The 20,804-nt window shown below is 39.8% G+C and overlaps 1 protein-coding gene across 10 annotated transcripts in view; it reads right to left on the bottom strand.

Annotated features, from left to right (window-relative positions):
* Nucleotides 1–20,804, bottom strand: part of LMBR1 (limb development membrane protein 1) — an 81,897-nt gene that overhangs the window by 45,968 nt on the left and 15,125 nt on the right. For 3 of the 10 annotated variants that reach the window (XR_014228970.1, XM_082319650.1, XM_082319648.1), the window contains exons 2-5: nucleotides 16,462–16,534; nucleotides 13,958–13,997; nucleotides 11,361–11,500; nucleotides 4,861–4,964 (exon numbers count right to left, since the gene is read on the bottom strand). Coding sequence is in view for 6 of the 10 variants with exons in the window: in XM_082319650.1 (XP_082175776.1) it covers nucleotides 4,861–4,964; nucleotides 11,361–11,500; nucleotides 13,958–13,997; nucleotides 16,462–16,534 (357 nt within the window). In the remaining 4 variants the exon portion in view is untranslated. Of the gene's footprint in view, nucleotides 1–4,860; nucleotides 4,965–11,360; nucleotides 11,501–13,957; nucleotides 13,998–16,461; nucleotides 16,535–18,112; nucleotides 18,197–20,804 lie in introns of those variants that run through there. The other 7 variants (XM_082319654.1, XM_082319652.1, XM_082319649.1 and 4 more) reach the window with 6 other exon arrangements.

The raw sequence follows: 20,804 nt of genomic DNA, 5'->3' as shown, positions 1-20,804 counted from the left end.
GTTGCTGTCGCTCATGTTAAACTTTATGCCATGACTTCAAGTTCAAAGATCAGTATTAAGGTAAAATACTTCATAAAGCCTTCTTAAAACTCTACACTCGTGATTATGCAATACCTAGTTATTCCAGTTTCTCACGGCGGTAAATTGCACTATTTGTATTTTCTTACAAGGAAATTACTCCTAAACATCTTTATCTTTGTCAACTTCAAACAAATACAAATTTCAGTTGAAGTTACATCAAGAGAAAGCATATTTTAAAGGTCAAGTAAAGGTATAGCAATTATCTCCTCAAAAACGCTTGCCTCCTCCACACAGCAGCACACATGTAATTTTCTGTGCAGTCTGTTATCGCACATGGACACATCAGCACTGTGAACTACAGATACTCAACTGCAAATACCACAATTTTCTTCTTTCGGAGAGAATGATAAAAAATGAGGTTAATTCTGACATTAAGAAGCATGGTTGACACCTTTGTTTCATAACTGTACTACAGAATTTGAGAAGGTCAGTGACAAACTGAAAGAGTATCTAAACAAGAAATATAACTTTATGCACAGGCTCTACAAAGGAAGACAAGAACATAGAAAGATATGAAAAAGTTTTTAATACCAATGCAGGAGATGAAAGTTACTTCAGGTACTCCAATAGCTCAGTTAATAGCACCAGCTGAGGTGAAATATATCACAATGACCTCCAATTACTTCAATAGTCTTGAAAAACCTAATTCATACGTGTGCATGAAAATACACGCATACGCATAAATACACACGTGGCATGTACACGTATATACAGAAAGACATACATATATACATACATAAATTATACACCTCCAATATTGCTTTTATAATTATTTTCCTGATAACAGAAGTCTGCAACTGCCATTAAATAGAAATAAACTATAGCAAGGAAGAGCACTTAAGCTCTTTAAAAGGGCATGGTCAACCCCCTTAGGCCCAAAATGCCCTTTTTGAATTAACATAGTGGTTTTAATTAAAAACTAGGCAGAGAATCAGTTTGATTTTCAGTACAACACTGCATCCGTCCATGGTGAGTGCCTAATTTCCGTATTTCTCTCCTCTGCACAATATGCAAGTCCTTGGTTGTTTTAAACTGTTGCCCTGGGGAATCGAAAAGAGTCTATAAGAGGGGCCATGTGCCCTTTAGAAAGTATACTAGCAACCAAGAAAAAAAGCCATAGTAAATTGGAAGATGGTTAATCAAACCCATTCTGATTCATGAAACTTAACCAGTTAAGGGGGCAACACTACCTTACAAGAACATGGAAAGAAAAGCTCTACAAAGCTCATTAACAGTAACCTATGAGCTATCTGAAATATCATAGCTTACAAAAAGTTCACATTACAGTGAACAGACAAAATGAACTTTTATAGCATAATCTATAATAAACACTCAAATAGATGGCTAAAAACTTTGGGGGTTAGACCCATATGCGATAATGACTAACATTACTGTCGCAATTTAAGCTGAACAAAGAAATCCATTAAAAAATGAAAAAATCCGTTCAATTTCAGAACTGAATGTCTTTTAATAATTCATTTCAGAACTTCTATTAAAACCCAACAAGTAATTCTTACATGAACACCTTCAAATAGATATCTTGACTGTACACACCTAAATCTTAAGTGACCTTTCTATTCATTAGAAAGAAGATAATTCTATGATAAATTCAAGACAACCTGCATAAAAGCTTCCACTGGAACGGAGTTTTTTATCCAAGTTTTGAACTGAGCTGGATATCTAGAATCAACTGCTTTCCCTACTCCTTGTATCCAACTCCCAGCTGAAAGATTAAAGATTACATATCCTGTGCCAAACCTCCTTATTGAATGCCTTTACATTTACAGTAGATCGCTCTTCTCTTAAATGCTGCAAGTTTTGCCAAATGTATGAAATGTTCTTTTAAATTGAGATCACTAAAATCTGATTTTGCCCATTAACAGTAACAGCATTTGAATGATGTTTTATCTCTCTGGTCCATTAATCTGATGTGATGAATGATAAAATATGACTTTTTTTTTTTTTAAACTTGCACAAGTATAATCAAAACCAAAATAATTTGTTAAAGTACCAGAATTCTACAAGGTGATCATGGTCTCAAAATCTGATCTGAAAGAGAGAAGCAACGTGCCAAAATCTAAGGAAAGTAAAAAAAGACGGGAAGTACCCTTCACAGATTCTAGAACTGAAAAGCTTATGTGTAATTCTGAGTTCAATTAAGCATAAAATTTCCCAGATTCCAATCACCCTATTGTGTGATGTAATTCTTTTACATATATATACACACACACACACATATAAAATATATATATATATATATAGTACATTTTGCAAGCAGAATCATTTATCTGCATCGGAATTTGAACAGAACAGCACACTCAATTTTAACTATCAACTTAGTCCAAAATTGACATTTCCCACTTACTTTCTAAGAAAAGCAACCAAAGACAAGGTATGTTCATATAAAAATGGACTACAGTTCCTACATCTTCACCAATAGTTTTAGGGCTCACTCAAAGCTGGTAAAACAATTCAGTATATGTCTGCATCTATTTTGGATACGTTTAAATAGAGCAGCCAGGTAGAACAGACGTTGGACAAAGGCCTCAAGTACCTGCACTAGGAATCATACTTTCCTTCTGGGATGCATCAAAAACATTCAGGGGAAGTCAAAGTAACAAAACATCTCAAAAATTGGGTTCACACACACACACGATAGGTGGGTTTTGATACTAAAATCTGATCTCATCTATGCCCATGAAGAAGCAAAACTACTCTAAAGCACGAACAATCATCATCTTCCTGACATCTGCAGACAGATTATGGTTCTAACTCATCTGGAGTTACAAATGCTTTCAAGTGTAAACATGCACTGGCAATTCTATTTATCTTGAATGGGACTTCCTGATAGCCAGTATCCTAAGTTTAAAAGTTACACTGTAACTATTAAATTTTTATGTAAAGTGCAAGTTCAATGCAGCTGAGATACATAATGCATCTGTTGGAGCCAACAGAAATCTACAAGTCAAGGGGCCACACCAGCAGTACCGTAGATGGTATGCTAATGGAGAGAATCCTTGGTTTTGCTTGGACTGTAGGAGACAAACCCCACTAAAATCAGGTAATATTTCTTTTTTAGAAGAAAACATATACATTAGCTGTGGCTAGATACTTAGAGTCAAAAGGAAAATGGAGTGGCCTCCACCTGAAAACCAAAAGGACAAACCGAGTTGCTAAAAGTTTTCTTAGCCCTACAGGTACCCGAAGTGGAGGAAGAAGAGGGAAGTGTTTTCCAGCCAAGTTGGATAAGTAGAGTTAGACATAGTAGTATGGACAATACTTAGCCCATCACCAAACTCCTTTGAAGTTGAACTCATTGGCTTGGTCATCCAAACTTGTAACTGAAGTAACTTGGATACATCTACAGTTCGGTCAATACAAAGTAAGACTGCAGTAGCATCAACAAGCTCACAACAGGCTACACCAAACAAGCATTTACACACCATCTTGGTTGGGTCCCGCAGGTCCTTTCTGACACAGATATAATGCTCGGTCTATGTAACCTCCCGATCAGCTTCTATAGCTTCAGCTATAGAAAAAAAATCTGTTTCTTCACATTATTCTCTCTGAATTACAGTTTTCCTTCATGCTGTACCTTCTAAGTATCTTATTTTCTTTGCTGTCCTGTGTTTTCTCTCTTAAGTGTTTACATGAACCATAAAATCCCAAAATGGATGCAGTACTTCAGTTGAGTTTTCCCCAATTCCACCAAGAACAAAAATGGCAACTTCGTTGCCTCCACGCCACATTCCTGTCAATGCAACCAGGAATTACGTTGTCCTTCCCACCACAATCATCCCCTTTGTTGATTTATGTTACATGTGATCCACCAATGACTCAGTCTTTTGCATCCATCTTTAATGCATTTCATTTTCCTGATTTCAGACCACTTTTCAAGATCCTTTGCTTTCTAATAACTGTCATCCAAAGGGCACAGAATTCCCTCAAGTGTAGTATCATTAAAAACAAAAGCGTAATCATTTGGATGATAAAGATTAATGAAAACGTGCTACAATTGGTCCCCAGACACTCATTCCAGTTTAATTTATTTGATATTTATGATTTGAAATTCCTTTTGCTGTGCCTCCCATTATAGTAATTTTTCATTTTATTTCTTTAGTTCACATATTAATATAATTGTTATCATCTTATCGTTCAGAAATTGCTTTGCCAAATTCTATGCTTCGCTGAAATATTCAGCCCCCTCAACTTGAATATATTCAACTAAGTTGAATATTTTTAGTTATTCTCTACCCATTTAAGACAGTTTTCTTAACATATTATTAATACTGACCACACTTGAACCTTTTTTTGAATGCTTGTAATCTTTAAAATTCACAAATCAAGCTTGTTTTCTGAGTCATCTATTATTTAATCACCCTTCCCATTAGTAAGAAACCTGTACTTTCCCTTGTTACTTTATTTCTAGTGTATTTATTGAACCTTCTTTTCTTTTAACATCCCAACAAAATCATTTTCCAAAAAATAAAATCTCTATTAAAACATTTCGTTATAAAAAAAATGACAAGTAATTTTCTTGATCTCAGCACACATGGCTTTTCAAGAACTTTTTTTCCCCTTAAGCTTACTCACCGCCACACACCATGTACTCACTTCACCTGCTTGTGCAAGAGCGCACATCTGTACATAAACATTCACATAAGAATACACATCCCAGCACCAAATGCTCCCAAATTTGTAATTTCAGATTCATCAGAAACAAGGGCTGAAAATGGAATACATACTGTAATTACTCTGTATTTAACAGCATTTTCCTACCTTTTTTAAGCCAGCAAATCCTTCCGATTCCAGGAAGAAAAAGGCAAAGGGCATCAACACAAACAAACATAAATTTGAAAAAAGAGAAGCAAGATTCCATAAACCTGCAACAAACAAGAAAAAGTTTACGTTCTAAGTTTCTCAGCTTTAAAAGTTATAGACATCACACTTTCCTCCCTTACATATAACAATGTAGTATACATGCAAGTGCTAACAGAAGCCAGGTTTTTACAGATACATAGTTAATTACAGGTCATTGCTGAAAAATACTCATTTCGCTGCATAAAATAAAAATAAAATTCAAATAAAAATTGGATACCAACTTAAACAGCAGCAACTGTCTGAAATCTTGGAAGACAGACTCCAAACTCAGGTGGACTACTTCTACAATATCCCACTCAAGGCTCTTTAGATAACTGTTTAAAAAATTTTCAGGATAAAGTATTTTACTACCATCAGTGAATCTCACAAAATTCAGTTCTGTGTACTCACTTCCTCCCATATTTTTTTTCCTCATGACAAACTTAGACAAATCATGGATTTTAACATCAGCAATACACAAATACCATCATCACCTCCAAATTAAAAGGAGATATCATGGTAACAGCAACAGCAGCCTTCCACAATGAAATGACAGGATCAGTGGGCAAGAGGAGAGCAGTGGATGTTGTTTATTTCAACTTTAGTAAGGCTTTCAGCATCATCTCCCGTAACCTCCTCAGACAAATTAATGAAGTATGGGCTAGGTAAGCGGACTCTGAGTCCTGAAACTCACTCTGAGACTGAAAATCGGCTGAGCTTCCAGGCTCAAAGGGTTGTGACCAGCAGTACAAAGCCAGGCTGGAAGCCAGTCACCAGGAGAGTACCCCAGGGGGTCGATATTGGGTTTTACATGTTCATTAGTGACCTGGACCATGGGAGAGAGTACATCCTCAGCAAGCTTGCTTATGATACAAAATGGGGAGGAGCAGTGGCCTGTCATTCAGATGCACCTCAACAGGCCGGACAAATGGGCAGAGCGGACACTGGGGACCAACTGTCCCAAAAGCAGCTTTATAGAAAAGGCCTCAGAGGTTCTGTCAGACACCAAGCTGAACACAAGCCAGCAATATGCCCCTGCAACAAAGAAGGCCAACAGCATCCTGGGCTGCATTAGGAGAAGTGTTGCCAGCAGGTCGAGGGAGATGATCCTTCCTCTCTGCTCAGCACCGGTGGCACACCACTGCAGCACTGCATCCAGTTGTGGGCTCCTCCATACAAGATGGACATGCACATACTGGCGCAAGTCCAGCAAAGGACCACAAAGATGATTAATGGACTGGAGCATCTGTCACACAAGCAGAGGCTATGAAAGCTGGAATTGTTTGGCCTTGAGAAGAGAGGACTTTGTCAATATCTGACGAGGGAGAGGGAAACGGAAACAAAGTCAGACTCTTCACAGTAGTATCCAGTGAAGAGAGAAGAGGCAACAAGCACAAACTGAAAACAAAGAAAATCAGCTTAAACATAAGAAAAAAAAATTCCCGCGTTGTGAGTGCAGTCAAACACTGCAACAGGCTGTGCAGAGAGGCTTTGTAATCTTCATCCTTCAACATATTCAAAACCCAACTGGGCACTGCCTTGAGCAGCCTCCTCTAACTGACCCTGCTTTGAGCAGGGGCATCAGACGAGACGATTTCCAGAGGTCCCTTCCAACCTCAACCATTCTGTGATCTAGGTGAAAAATCAACAACTGACTAAAACTAGGACATCTGTAAGACACATGTGACATCTGCAGGAAGGGAAAAGGTTTAGAAAACAACCTGAAGTGATAACTGGTCTGCATTAAGGGTATCTGCTCTATTAAGATTTTCTAAGCCGAAAACTTTCCGAACAGCCAATTTCTGGTGCATAAAAATGAACCCACCATCATCTTATCAGAAGTTGTGCAGGATGCAGTGTTTCTGCTTTTAAAAGCAGAAACTTACCTGCAATTTAGTGTTAGTGTAGCTAACAGGTTTAACTAATGTCACATGTTCTGCATCCTGAAAACACAGCTTTTATTTTGTAGTTGAGAAAAAAAGGCTTAGTCCTCCACCTTCCCCAATTTCCACAATTCTGCAGGACTATATTATATCACCTGAAATCCAACAAATAACATCCCCCACAGTAAGAAGATTTGAACTAACAGCTTTGTTTATTTCCTTCTTCTCATGTACAGGCTTGTTCGTTTTCTTCTTCGAAATTTCCATTTTGGAAAGAATAGGGAAGGAAAGAGACATTTACTGCATGTCTGGGGAATTCATTATTGAGAGAAATTCCTGTATTTAGTTCCAAATGTAAAATAACTAGCAGTTATCTTCACGTACACCCCCTTAAAAAATGCTTTCACCATATATACTTCTTCTTTAAATGAAACTAAATGTCAAAGAGAAATAAAAACAGGGTGGGAAGAGGGAGGCCGGGGCCGAGAAATCTACTTCTTCAGCAATTGATAGCATCAGGACACCAAGAACCAAACTTAGCCAAATAAGCTACAGAAAACAAAACAAAAAAATTCCAAAAGATGCGTGAAATATAATACTCAATTGCTAAAGAAAACAGACTGCCTAAAGGTGGCTAAACTCCAGTTAACAAAGAGGGGGATTTTTCCTTTTGAATTTGCTTAGCCAGGAAGCTCCTGTTACCATTCAAGGAACATTCACACATAGCAACATCAGCAAGAATGTCATTAACAGCCCTTACCAGAGGTACATTAACTCAAGCAGTCTGTGTACTTTTTTCCTCTTTTTTTTCAGAAAATGAAGACACCAACGTTAGAGTAGAAATACTACTACATCGGGGTGGGGGTCTTATTTCAGTGTTTTTTTCTCACTGAAGACAGACAGTGCATTCAGTTATCTGATGTAAAGCTGAATACCTGGTTGTCCTCATTTCAGCAGCTCTATTGCATCTATACTTACAATACAAAACAGTGCTTAGGAGCTGCATAGTATGTACAGAGCATTTTAAGGCAGGGGAGAGTGGTGCACATCTGGGGTGATTTTTAAGAAGTTAAAATCCAAAAACGTACACATTAGCAGCTGCTAGGAAGCACATTTACAGAATATTAAACTACAGAGCTACAACATGCCTGTAAAGTTATGAGAGGTAAGGGCAGCGCTGTACTGCTGCTGACATACGTATACACTTTCCGCAAAGTAAGGAACATACAGGGCCCTCTTCTTCCCCTACCATATTTCTTACCCTAATTTGATAGTTCAGAAATCAAATTAAAATAGACTCAGAAAAATAATTATTTCCTACTACATTGACTAGATCACAAAACTGCATTAGAGAGACTTGTAGATATCAACATATATAAAAGCTCTAAGCAGTCTATCAGAATATTTTAATTTTTTTTGCATTTGTAGCGACCTAAGAATATCCCCCATAAAACAAGTTAATAAAACATAAAAATTAAAAACCTCTCAGTCTTTGGCAAACAGATTAGACCCTGAACAATTTTTCGTCTTTTCAGTTTCATTACGTTTTACCCCCACCTGGCGGTTGTATCCAACAACAGCACAAGTGAACACCCAGCTTCCAGAAGTATTTCTGGGTTTAGTGCAACATGCTTTAGGCAAGAGTGTTTATACTGGATCCAGGTATGGGCTTTCTGCCTAGTTTCAAAAATTAGAAGCATATATTTTCTATTTTTCTATACGCCACAACTAACGCAACAGTCTACAGTATAAAGCCCCTTAATGTTACATTCAGGTACCTCAAACTACATCTGTAATTGATAAATGTAGCAAAACCAAAGTGTTTTAAAGCAATACAAATGTTGCCATCTGACAACATTTGCAAAGCAGTAAGCAAGCCACACACGAAGGCTATGCTAGACAGAATGTTATGGAGATATGAACATTTTCTGAACTTCAGTGCTTGTGATAGCACTATCAGCTCGCAAAACTTGCACAGGTATTTCATAACTAACTTCAGAAGGGTATTGCCACCACATGGAATATGTTTTAGAGAGCAGTGCAACGCTCTTGTGCAAACCCAGTGAATAACACAAGAGGGAGCCCTTCCCCAAGGTAACGTTTGGAAACAAAGCACACTGAGTTTTGTCAAGTTGCAGTAACAGAAGCCCGTGGTCAGATCCAAAATCTACTGATGTTTCCGAAGTCTTCAGACCAGCTGTGGTAAATCGTGGTTTAGTTCAGTCCTGTCTACCCCTAGCGTAAGCTTTGCAATACACAGTCAAACCTGGAAACACCAAGCTGCTGAATTTACTTCCTTGCTAGCCATCACTATTGGACTTATGAAATAAATTATACTATGCATGCATAAAGTGGTACTTTCAAAAGATTATCACATTAAAATCAAAAGACGACGGTCACTGGAAAATTCAAAGGCCTTCCTATGTGACAGCTGCTTTTTGCAGCAGATTTCTAATTAACCCAATTTTTCTCAAGTACTGTAGCAACTCTGAGTGAAAATTCCTGAATTGGTTATTATATAATTTTTTACTCTCTGAAATATTTTATTGCAGTTTTCCCAAAGTCAATTCAGACACATAAGGAAGGATTACTTGCCATTAAATATTTTTTTTTCCATGTTTGGGAGTACAGAATATAAATCTGTCTGAGCAGCTAAATCCGTGTGCAAAATGACAATTAGCTGGGGTTTTTTCTTCCGAGTAGGAGACACCAAATTAGGAATCCCCCATGATGTGTGACAAAACAGATCACAGAATAACTCAACTAGAAAGAATCTCTAAAGTCATGTAGTCTGATCTGCTGCTTAAAACAGCTAAACTGCAGGTGCAACCAGGTTGCTCAGGGCTTTAGCCAGCTGAGTTTTGGAAAACTTCCGAGGATTTAGATCTCCCAGTCTCTCTGGACAACATTTTCCAGTGTTCAACCACCCCCAATGTGAAGAATTGTTGCTTTATGTCCTGCAAGCATTGCTTGTTGCCTCTCATTGCATGCCCCAGAGAAGAAGCTGGCTCTATACAAACCCCTCACCAGCTGCAAATCCAGCTGTGCCCTGGCTTTCCTAATTTCACACCAAGATACTAATCCAGGTGATATTTCTACACCCCTCCTGGGCAGTTCATCCCTCCTCCTACTTTCTATACAATTCCATTTTGGTTTTGAGCTCAGGAGTTCCCCATTAAGCCAAGTCCACCTCCTATTACACCTGCTCATTCTCTTGTATGCTGAGGTGTTTGAAGGTTATCCTCCAAAGTAAGCATCTCTCCTGGCTTCCTTTGCCTTCAGGGCATTCTCCGGTAAGGTCCCACATACACATTTCTTGAAGAAGACAAAGTCTACTCTCATAAAATCTAATGTCTTTATTCTACTATCTCCCGTCCTCACTTTTGTCAGGTCTTAAAACTACGCTGTCACCACAGTCAGGGTCATCACTGACCACCACACCTACAGTCAGCTCCTTTTTATTCAATGGTTAAAAAAAATCCTTTTACTGTCCAGATAACACAAGAAATACTCAACTAGCTTCAGAAAGATGACCAACAATATAAGTTATTTCCTGTCTTCACCTATTCACATTTAATTTGTTGTAAAAAAAATTGGATCTGGAATTCATGTATTTGCTATCTGTATTATTAGACATTCAGCAAAACAAACACATTTTTCAGAGAAAAATCCTCCAAAGCCCCATTACTATCTCTTCATAAGAACAGAAAAAGGACAGCACAGTTAACTTGTAAATTATTTGTTCCAGATTAAATAAATTATTTCACACAGCAAAGGTACTATCTTCTTTCTCCAGCCAAACCTACTAAAGAATGTCCTGTTTCCACCAGTTATTTCCCTTAGATACATAGAAATGTCCAAGCTATTTTCAAATATTAGTATCCATTACACACATCACAGTCGTAAGCATGTTAACAAATACTGGAAAGCATGCAAAACTCACTCTGCCAGACATCAAGGCATCATTGCTGCAAGTACAAGTAATATTCATCCCTTGTATCTTGTTTTTCTTGAAATAGTTCATTTTTATTGTGCCTCTTTACCACACTCGATGCACTTATATTCTATAATTTTCCTTATTTACAAATAAATCACTAACAGTTGAATTTAACTATCTAATCCCAGCTGCTCATAGCTAGCAAGTTTCTTAAAACAGATTTTTTATTTTGAGAATAAATTTATGTGTATCATCATAAACAGACAGGCTTATGAATCTTGCATTAACACATGAAGAAGATGTTAGAACAGTATGTTTTCAAGTTAGCGTCTAGTAGTTCTTATTCTACATTAATATTCAAAGCAGTGAATTTGGTTTAATTCCATCAAGTCTGCATAATTCTTTAAAGAAACCCAACAGAACAGTTAAGACAGACTTTTGCGATATATCACACAGCAGCAAAAATAACTAGCCAATAACATATTAACAATTCAATTAGCATCTTAAATGAAAATGGAGTTATTAGTTTGAAAATAAGAACATATCTGTGCATGTTTAATGAAGACATCCATTTTAATTACATTATGCTGAGTACTAACCATGAATTAGTGAGCCATTTAACCACTGAATATAGTAGTTTTGTGGAAAAGAAAGCAGGATCTCATTGCTGATTATTGAGAAAGGTAGAAGCAGGACTGCACCAGCTGAAACTGCTAGAGTGAAGGTGCTCAAGAACAGCCTGAAATTTAAAGAAATGTACCACTGTTACCACCAACATGCTCCGAACAGGGGGGAACAAAAAAAGTAGTTAGCCTACCTATTAATCAGTGTCTGAAGGCAACCCATTCTTACATTCTAAAGGGGCAGGGGAAACTGCGATTTCCACAGTATTTCACTTCAAAAAAGCAAATTTCAAACACCAAGTTTACAGAATCCAGTAAAGATAACTAGTTTTCACCAACTACCACAACTATTCTCTTGGGACTTGCATGCATTCAATTCCGATGTCATACACAGCATAGATTATTGGAGTTCAAGGAATATCTTTTCACAAGTCTCCTATTTTAGTTTTTATTTCCCACATACACACTCAGAATGAAAAAAATTTCCATTTCTACACAATTTCTAAAAGCAGAGCAGCTTTTTAGTGTCTAAAAAGTGAGTATCATTATACATAAACAAATATTTTAACACCAAGCTGAAAAAAAAAATTCTTTTCTTTAACAAAGTAGTTATTTGAGTATCATCTCATAGCTTGGGATTTTCTGAGAGCTGTAATGTCAATACAGAAAAATTCTCAGAATTATTTAAAATGTTTAAGCTTATTCTTTTGAGATCCCAAAGACAACTTACATCAAATGCCATCTTGTGGCATTAAGAAGAACTGTGTTCTTGAAAAAAAAAAATAAGACCAACAAAAACATTCTTACAGAACTAATCCAATGCTAAAATAAAATTAGAAATAATTCTCAAAATTGCATGACAGAAAAGATAAACTTAAATAGATCATTCCTACAACAGGAATATCAGTAAGTTGCTTACGGAGATCTTACTTTTCCGTAACAGTCTACAAATCTATTCGTTATTCATACAAAACTTACAGGAGAAAGTCTGGGTGACTAATTTTATTTTAAAATAAGATATTCTTACATAGTTTTTTTGTTGGTTTCCGAGGTTTGTTTGTTTTTTTTTCTTTTATTTAAGGATGTTTAAGTGTTCTAAGCCAGAATTGTGAAACCTAACATGCTACAGCCTTTCAACGTGCTACAGCAGTTTGGCTTTGTTTTCTCCCCCCACCCACCTCTTAAGTACTGACAATTACGCTATGCAAAGAAATATCAATCTGTGTATGTCTGACAGTTATTGCTTTTTGGAAAATAACATGCACACTTAAGGAACAAGAAAGCTTAGGCTGAAAGAACAAGAAGCATTTTATATTTATAACAACACTTTTAACGAAAGGCTATTACTCCAATGGAAGTGCTAATCTTGTCCTACACTTTTCGCATGAAGAACACAGTATTTACAATTTATGTTCATTGTATTTTAGAGCTAAACTAGAAAATAGATGAAGGGGGGATAACAAGACAAATTTTACTCTTTGAATGCTGAAAAATACAGAACCAGGCTAAGACCAAGCTGATATGAAAATCACTGAATCTAGAAGAGCCTTCATTGTTAGAAAAGCCTTTGCTGTACTCTTAAGCACAGGAGAGATGCTCCTCTACTTGAGAGGGAAGAGCTTCACAGCATTTAAAAGTATTTTTCTCTCTCTAGATCTGAAGTAGACCTTGCGGCAAATAAGCATTTCAAATTCATTAAAAATATTGGTATCAGACACCACTGGGAGAAGCGCGCCTAAGATTTACATCATCTTTGTACATCTTTCAAGCTTGCCACAAATGCACAACTAAAAGTGAACAGCTTGCAATGTACTCAGCACTTTCCCAGGGTACAAGACAAATCAATAAAACACTCAATGAGCTCTCCTTCCAAGACGATGACAGTACCGCCACGGAAGAGCTAAGGACATTGTAATAAGCAAGTAGCAAGTCCACATAGTTTAGCAAATCGTGTAACTGAGAGGGCAGCAACCGCTCACAGATGTTCTCTAAATCTTCAGGCATATTTAAACAGGGGAGATTAAAATCTAGCTTTACAAAGGAAAAGGAAGAGGAAAGAGAGTTCCTGGCAGACCAGCAGGTCCAGCAAGTGTTTGGTTTTCATTTTTTATTCTTTAAGGTTTTTTGAGATGATCAAATACACATGTCTACTTCAGGGTGATCTAACTTACTTCCCAGGATCCATTGCCTCCCTTGACAGGGCTTCCACTGACTGCAGTGGGAACTTAACCACCTACCCCCGTATAAACACCTACATTTTAGAGCACTAAACTTCGGTGCAAGTCTTGCACTGAATTCCACCTCTTTCATCAGATCCTCGTGCAATATCCTGGCCAACTTCATGCCTACCAGGAAAATCACAGGTGAAAAAAGCCCCAGACCAAACTGCCTTGTCTCATGTCATACCTTTCATAATACAGGGTGCCACTTGATCAAATCTTTTTCCTCTGCCCTCTAGCAATCTATTTGCTGTCACATTTAAAATGGACTGTTATTTATTTGGAAGCACACAAGATTCCTATCATAACAATATATTCAGGAAAAAAAGTTCTGCAAAAAAGAGCTATACATACGATATTCTATTAACGATGGCATCTTCATCCTCTTGCTCATCTGAAAATTAAATTACAGCAGGTTATATTCAACACTTAGTCATCTTTCCTCAGGCTAAAATGTATATACATAGAAATAATTTTAATTTACAATTAAAATTTAGAATTACCAAAACAATTTATTAGCATCAATATTTTAAGAACATTCCCATCAAAAATGAATACTCTCTTCTTCTCTTTTTTTCTTACCAATCTTACACTCTTTTCAATCAACGTAACTACAAAGTTATTTGACTTGATTTAAATATACAGATCAAAACTTCATGGAAACATCTTCCAGAGGGCTCTACCGCAAACAAGCTTTCAGACTACTCCTACTATGGCTCCTGCTAGGAACTGTCCCTTTGGGCATCTCAAACTACAGAAAGCAGGCAAGCTACAGGAAAGTCTTAGGGTCCATACTAACTACTACGATAACTCCCTAACTAGATGTTTCAGTTTCAGTATCGATGTATTTTTAAAACACAAAAGCATACGCAGTTGCTTCCCCTTACTCATCCCACACACACACACTCCTGGGGATTTGGGCGAGCGGGGTGAGTTGCTGTTCTTGTTCTTTGTTTTGGATTTAAGATACCATGGCTTCCCTTCTGGTATTTCACATTTTAGACAATTTCTGTTCAATTATTCCTCAATTAATATTCCAACTTTTAGAAATATTATCAACATTTAACTCAGAAGTCTATCACTAATATATCCTTCATTTATTCTTTATATCCTTCTCTACACGCATCTGTACACAAATGTATGCATTTCTACATTTGAAATAACTTCAGAGTCAGCTTTCTTCTTTTAAGTCTCCCAGGTTTTCCATGAGAGGTAACTCAAATTTAATTTAAAATCTAGGAATAAATAAAGCCAGGTGTTTCAAGTTCTTAAGAGTCATGCGCACACTTGAAATAAACATGTAGCCACTAATATCACGCTATTTTGAAATTCCTCTGTGAAAGCACATTGGGTTATTGTTTATGGTTTTTTGATGGGAATCTCATGGTGTTTTCAGGGCTAAGTCAAGGTCTCTTATGAATCATTTTGGCTAAAGAGCTTGTTGTAGAAAAAGCAAACAATTTGTCCTGAAAGAATTCCAACAGCGATAACTCTTCCAATGTGTCTCATCAGGAAGATCCTAGCAGGCTACAAAGTTTGCCTAACTACATGCTCACAAAGCTTTCATAGTCAGGACACCTGCAGAGCAGCTCCTCTCACTAGCTGATGAGACTGACTGCCAAAAAGGTAATAAAAGCATCTTTACATTCAATAGTATTGCCAAACCAGTTCCCCCTCCCTGTTCTTCTGTATCTCCAAACGGTAGCAGCTTTGTAGTCTCCAAAATACATACCAGGATCAGAAGATAGTATCCATCTTACTCATTTATTTAACTATTCTCTATGTTTAAAGAGGTGTACTTTTTTTAAAAAGGTATTAAATTTCTTGAAGAGTTTAAATTTTAAACATGAACCCATCTATGAAAGCAGTTCTATCATAACACAGGTCAGTGTAGCTCAATAAACAGTTTCCGTCAAAGTTCAAAGTGCCAAGATGATGATGATGCATATTCTCCAGCATGACTGACTGAGTACTACGGAGCACCAAGGTCCCAGATAAGCTTCCAAGAGTCAGATTTTGCCATTTTATACAGATTCTTATGCTATTTGTCTTTAGAAGAAATACAGAAGAAAATGACAGGGGTCCCTACAGACTAGTTTCAGACAATGTTTCTAAAGGAAAAAAATACAGGATTATCTCAAGGAATAAGACTTCAGTGGTGAGGTCATAAGGAACAGGTTAAGAACACTAAAATAACCATACCTGAGCAAAGCAGGATTTTTAGGAGAAATCTGCTACTTCTATATTACTGGCAACCTTTTCACTTTACCAGCTAAAGCTTTGAACTTGATTTTGGTGCTAGAACACAGCCTGAAGATACTTATTCTGGAAAAGCTGACATGAAAGGAGAACAACAGGATCTAAAGGCCAGGAAGGCAGAAGCGACTACTTGAAATTCTCCCCTTTCTTCCCTCTCAGAACAGTTAACATTTAGGCTGCCACGGAGCCACAACAGAGCAACTGACTGTGGCCATCCACACCACCTCCATAATGGCCACCCATTCTCACTCAGAGTGCCAGCTAAAGCACTCACTGATCCTTTTCCGAGATGCTTCAGTGCACTCCCTCCCTTGGTTAGTGATATTAGAAGGCTCACTGAAGGGTCTGAGAAGTGCCGGAGTGGGCACAAGGGAGGGGATGGAAACTTGTGGCTCAGGGACAAAGGGAGCAGATGGAGAGCAAGACAGCAGCACATGCAATCAGAGCAGTCCAGGCTGCCAGTAGCCAGCAGCATGAGAAATACTTTTGGTCAGAGATTTAGTTCTTCCGCTTTCCTTGTGGAGGCAGAAAGAAAAAGAATCACCTATTCACTTGAAAAACAAAATTATTTTTTAATATATTAAAAAGTCTAGGCTTACCTGCTTTCCTTTTGTATCTTGTGATTATAAAGTAGGAAACTATGTAGAGAACAGCAAACAGGAGAAAACAGATCTGGAAAAAAACACATTGCCTTTATTAGGTTGTGAAGAAATGCCTGGATTAATATAAGAATAAACAGGAAATCCAGTATCAACAATTTAAAATCAAATTCAGATCAACAAAATTGTATTCTGTTTAAATGTCAACACTGTTATGTTTTATATCTTATTAATAGAAAGTTAAACCAATAAGAACAGTTTAATTAGAGTAACAGGCATTGGATCAATTCCATGGCCAGCAAGTTTTACTCTAAGAAAAAAGCCTTATTTATACCGCGATTTTTTTGTTTGGGGGAGGGGTGGGTTGGGTTGTTTTTTAAAGTTTGAATCCACTTGAGTTGTAAAAGTTATCACACTTTGTATCCCCTTCACAAGTAACCTAAGGGTAATCATGTTTTATACGATGGGCTCTTGAAGGTCTGTTTCGGAGTAAGCTATCAACATATGTGGAAAGAAGAAAGTAGTTATGTTTATATTTCCATCATGTCTTGAATCAAACAGATTCCAGGTGACAATACCCACACACGAGACTCATCTGCCTACAGTGGATATCCAAGCACAAGCTAATCAAACACAACGTGTCCTTTACAGTCAGAAGCTAAGGGCAGAATTTCCCTCCTCATAAGGTAGATAGCATGACCGGACCCATCCCATAGGGAAGTCTGCTGCCTCCTTGGGGCAAGGATAAGAGACATTACCAGGAAGCCCCCCAGGCTGGTAAAATCATCCAATTATTATGCACTAATGGTTGTTCAGGTTGGCAGTGATGAGGTAGCTGATAGAGGCACAAAGACGATCAAAAGGGACTTTAGAGAACTGGGGCAATTACTTGAAGGGTCAGGAGCTCAGGTAGTGTTTTCCCCCATCCCGTCAGTAGCCGGGAGGCATATGGAACAGGAAGACCCAGCTCATTAACGCGTGGCTCAGAGGCTGGTGCCAGAGGTGGAATTTTGGGGTTTTCAGTCATGAGGCAGTTTACATGGCACCAGGCCTGCTGGAAACAGATGGGGTTTACCTGTCACAAAGGGGTAAAAGGATTCTGGCTCAGAAGCTAGCAGGCCTCATTGAGAGAACTTTAAACCAGATTCAAAGGGGGAAGGGGATAAAACCAGGCTTGCTAGGGATGAGCCTAGGAGTGGCATGCCTGTGTTGGAGACAAGATCAATAGCCCAGCTGAAGTGCATTTACACCAATGCACGCAGCACGGGCAATAAGCAGGAGGAGCTGGAAGCCATTGCGCGGCAGGAAAACTATGATGTGGTCGCCATCAAGGAAACATGGTGGGATGACTCACACAACTGGAATGCTGCAATGGACGGCTACAAGCTCTTTAGAAGGGACAGGCAAGGAAGGAGAGGCGGTGGGGTAGCCTTGTACGTCAGAGAGTGTTTTGATTGTCTAGAGCTTGATAGATGATAAGCTTGAGTGCTTATGGGTAAAGATTGGGGGAAGGCTAATAAGGCAGATAACAGACTGCCACCAGGTTATAGACCACCCAACCAGGATGAGGAAAAAGACGAAGTATTCTACAAGCGGTTGACTGAAGTCTCACAATCTCTAGCCCTTGTTCTCATGGGAGCCTTCAACTTACCAGATATCTGCTAGAAATACAACACAGCAGAGAGGAAGCAGTCTCGGAGGTTCCTGGAGTGTGTGGGAGATAACTGCCTGACGCAGCTGGTAAGCGAGCCGACCAGGGGAGGTGCCCCGCTGGACCTGCTGTTTACAAACAGAGAGGGCCTGGTGGGTGATGTGGTGGTCAGAGGCTGTCTTGGGCTCAGCGACCATGACATGATAGAGTTTTCAATTCTTGGGGAAGCAAGGAAGGGGGGTCAGCAAAACCGCTACCCTGAACTTTAGAAGGGCAGACTTTGGGTTGTTTAGGAGTCTGGTTAGCAGAGTCCCTTGGGAGGCAGTCCTGCAGGGCAAAGGAGTCCAGGAAGGCTGGATGTTATTCAAGAAGAAAATCTCAAAGGCGCAGGAGCAGGCCGTCCCCATGTGCCGTAAGTCGAGCAGGCGGGGGAGAAGACCGGCCTGGCTGAACAGAGAGCTTTGGCTGGAACTTAGGAAAAAAAGGAGAGCCTACCACCTTTGGAAGAAGGGGCAGGTGACTCAGGAGGACTACAAGGATGCTGTGATGTTATGCAGGGAGAAGATTAGAAAGGCGAAGGCCCAGCTAGAACTTAAACTGGCCACCGCCGTTAAAGATAAAAAATGTTTTTACAAATATATCAGCGACAAAAGGAGGGAAACATTGCCATGAAGGATGAGGAGAAGGCTGAGGTACTTAATGCCTTCTTTGCCTCAGTCTTTAATAGTCAGAGTGGTCATCCTCGGGGTTTTCAGGCCCCTGAGCTGCGAGATGGAGACAGGAAGCAGAATGAAGCCCCAGTTGTCGAAGAGGTGGCAGTCACCGACCCACTCCTCCACCTGGATGCCCACAAGTCCATGGGGCCAGATGGGATCCACCCAAGGATACTGAGGGAGCTGGCAGAGGAGCTGGCCAAGCCACTCTCCATCATTTATCAGCAGTCCTGGTCAACCGGGGAGGTCCCAGATGACTGGAAGTTAGCAAATGTGACGCCCCTCTACAAGAAGGGTTGGAAGGAGGATCCGGGGAACTACAGGCCTGTCAGCCTGACCTCGGTGCCAGGGAAGGTCATGGAGCAGATCATCTTGAGTGCCATTACGCGGCACATGTGGGACAACCAGGTGATCAGGCTCAGCCAGCATGAGTTTATGAAAGGGAGGTCCTGCTTCACTAACCTGGTCTCCTTCTATGACAAGGTGACCTGCTTAGTGGATGAGGGGAAGGCTGTGGATGTTGTCTACTTGGACTTTAGCAAGGCCTTTGACACTGTCTCCCACAGCATTCTCCTGGAGAAAGTGACTGCTCATGGCTTGGATAAGTGCACTCTGCGCTGGGTTAAAAACTGGCTGGACGGCCGAGCCCAGAGAGTGGTGGTGAATGGAGTCAAATCCAGTTGGCAGCCGGTCACGAGTGGTGTTCCCCAGGGCTCAGTACTGGGGCCGGTCCTGTTCAGTATCTTCATTGATGATCTGGAGGAGGGGATTGAGTGCACCCTCAGTAAGTTTGCAGATGACACCAAGTTGGGTGGAAGTGTCGATCTGCTGGAGGGTAGGAAGGCCCTGCAGAGGGACCTGGACAGGCTGGATCGTTGGGCCGGGGCCAACTGTGAGAGGTTCAACAAGGCTCAGTGCCGGGTCCTGCACTTCGGTCACAACAACCCCATGCAACGCTACAGGCTTGGGGAGGAGTGGCTGGAGAGCTGCCTGGCTGAAAAGGACCTGGGGGTGTTGGTTGACAGCCACCTGACCATGAGCCAGCAGTATGCCCAGGTGGCCAAGAGGGCCAATGGCATCCTGGCTTGTATCAGGAACAGCGTGGCCAGCAGGACCAGGGAGGTGATGGTGCCCCTGTACTCGGCACTGGGGAGGCCGCAACTCGAGTGCTGTGTTCAGTTTTGGGCCCCTCACTACAAGAAGGACATCAAGGTGCTGGAGCGTGGCCAGAGAAGGGCAACGAAGCTGGTGAAGGGTCTGGAGCACAAGGCTGATGGGGAGCGGCTGAGAGAGCTGGGGTTGTTTAGCCTGGAGAAGAGGAGGCTGAGGGGAGACCTTATTGCTATGTACAACTACCTGAAAGGAGGCTGTAGCGAGGTAGGGGTTGGTCTTTTCCCCCTAGTAACAAGCGATAGGACGAGAGGAAACGGTGTCAAGCTGCGCCAGGGGAAGTTTACATTGGATATTAGTAAAAACTTCACTGAAAGGGCAGTCAGGCACTGGAACAGGCTGCTCAGGGAAGTGGTTGAGTCTCCATCCCTGGAGGTATTTAAAAGGCGGGCAGACGTGGTGCTCGAGGACACGGTTTAGTGGGGGATTTGGCAGTGTTAGGTTAACAGTTGGACTCGATCTTAAGGGTCTTTTCCAACCTTAATGATTCTATGATAGCTTATTTAGGTCAGATGTACCTTGATCCCAGCATGACTTGCATCAAGTTGTTTCTAAGATTTAGCACTAGAATTTCAATACAATAAGATGAGACCAAAACACCTACAAATATGTTGGAAACCTTGGAGGAAAGGAATCGAACAGCAAGACAGTTTTAACGCTCCAAGCCTTTGTGGGAAACAAAAAATCAAACACACCCAACATTTTATTTACTCCTGAATGATGCATCAGTGGCTCAACACTGCTTCCTTAATCTTGTTCGTTGATACCTATTAAAAACATGAGTCAGTCAGAAACGAAACAAGAACAAA

Source organism: Platalea leucorodia (assembly GCF_965183815.1).
Source record: "Platalea leucorodia genome assembly, chromosome: 1".
Lineage (NCBI taxonomy): Eukaryota > Metazoa > Chordata > Aves > Pelecaniformes > Threskiornithidae > Platalea > Platalea leucorodia.
This window is presented reverse-complemented; position numbering and strand designations above follow the sequence as displayed.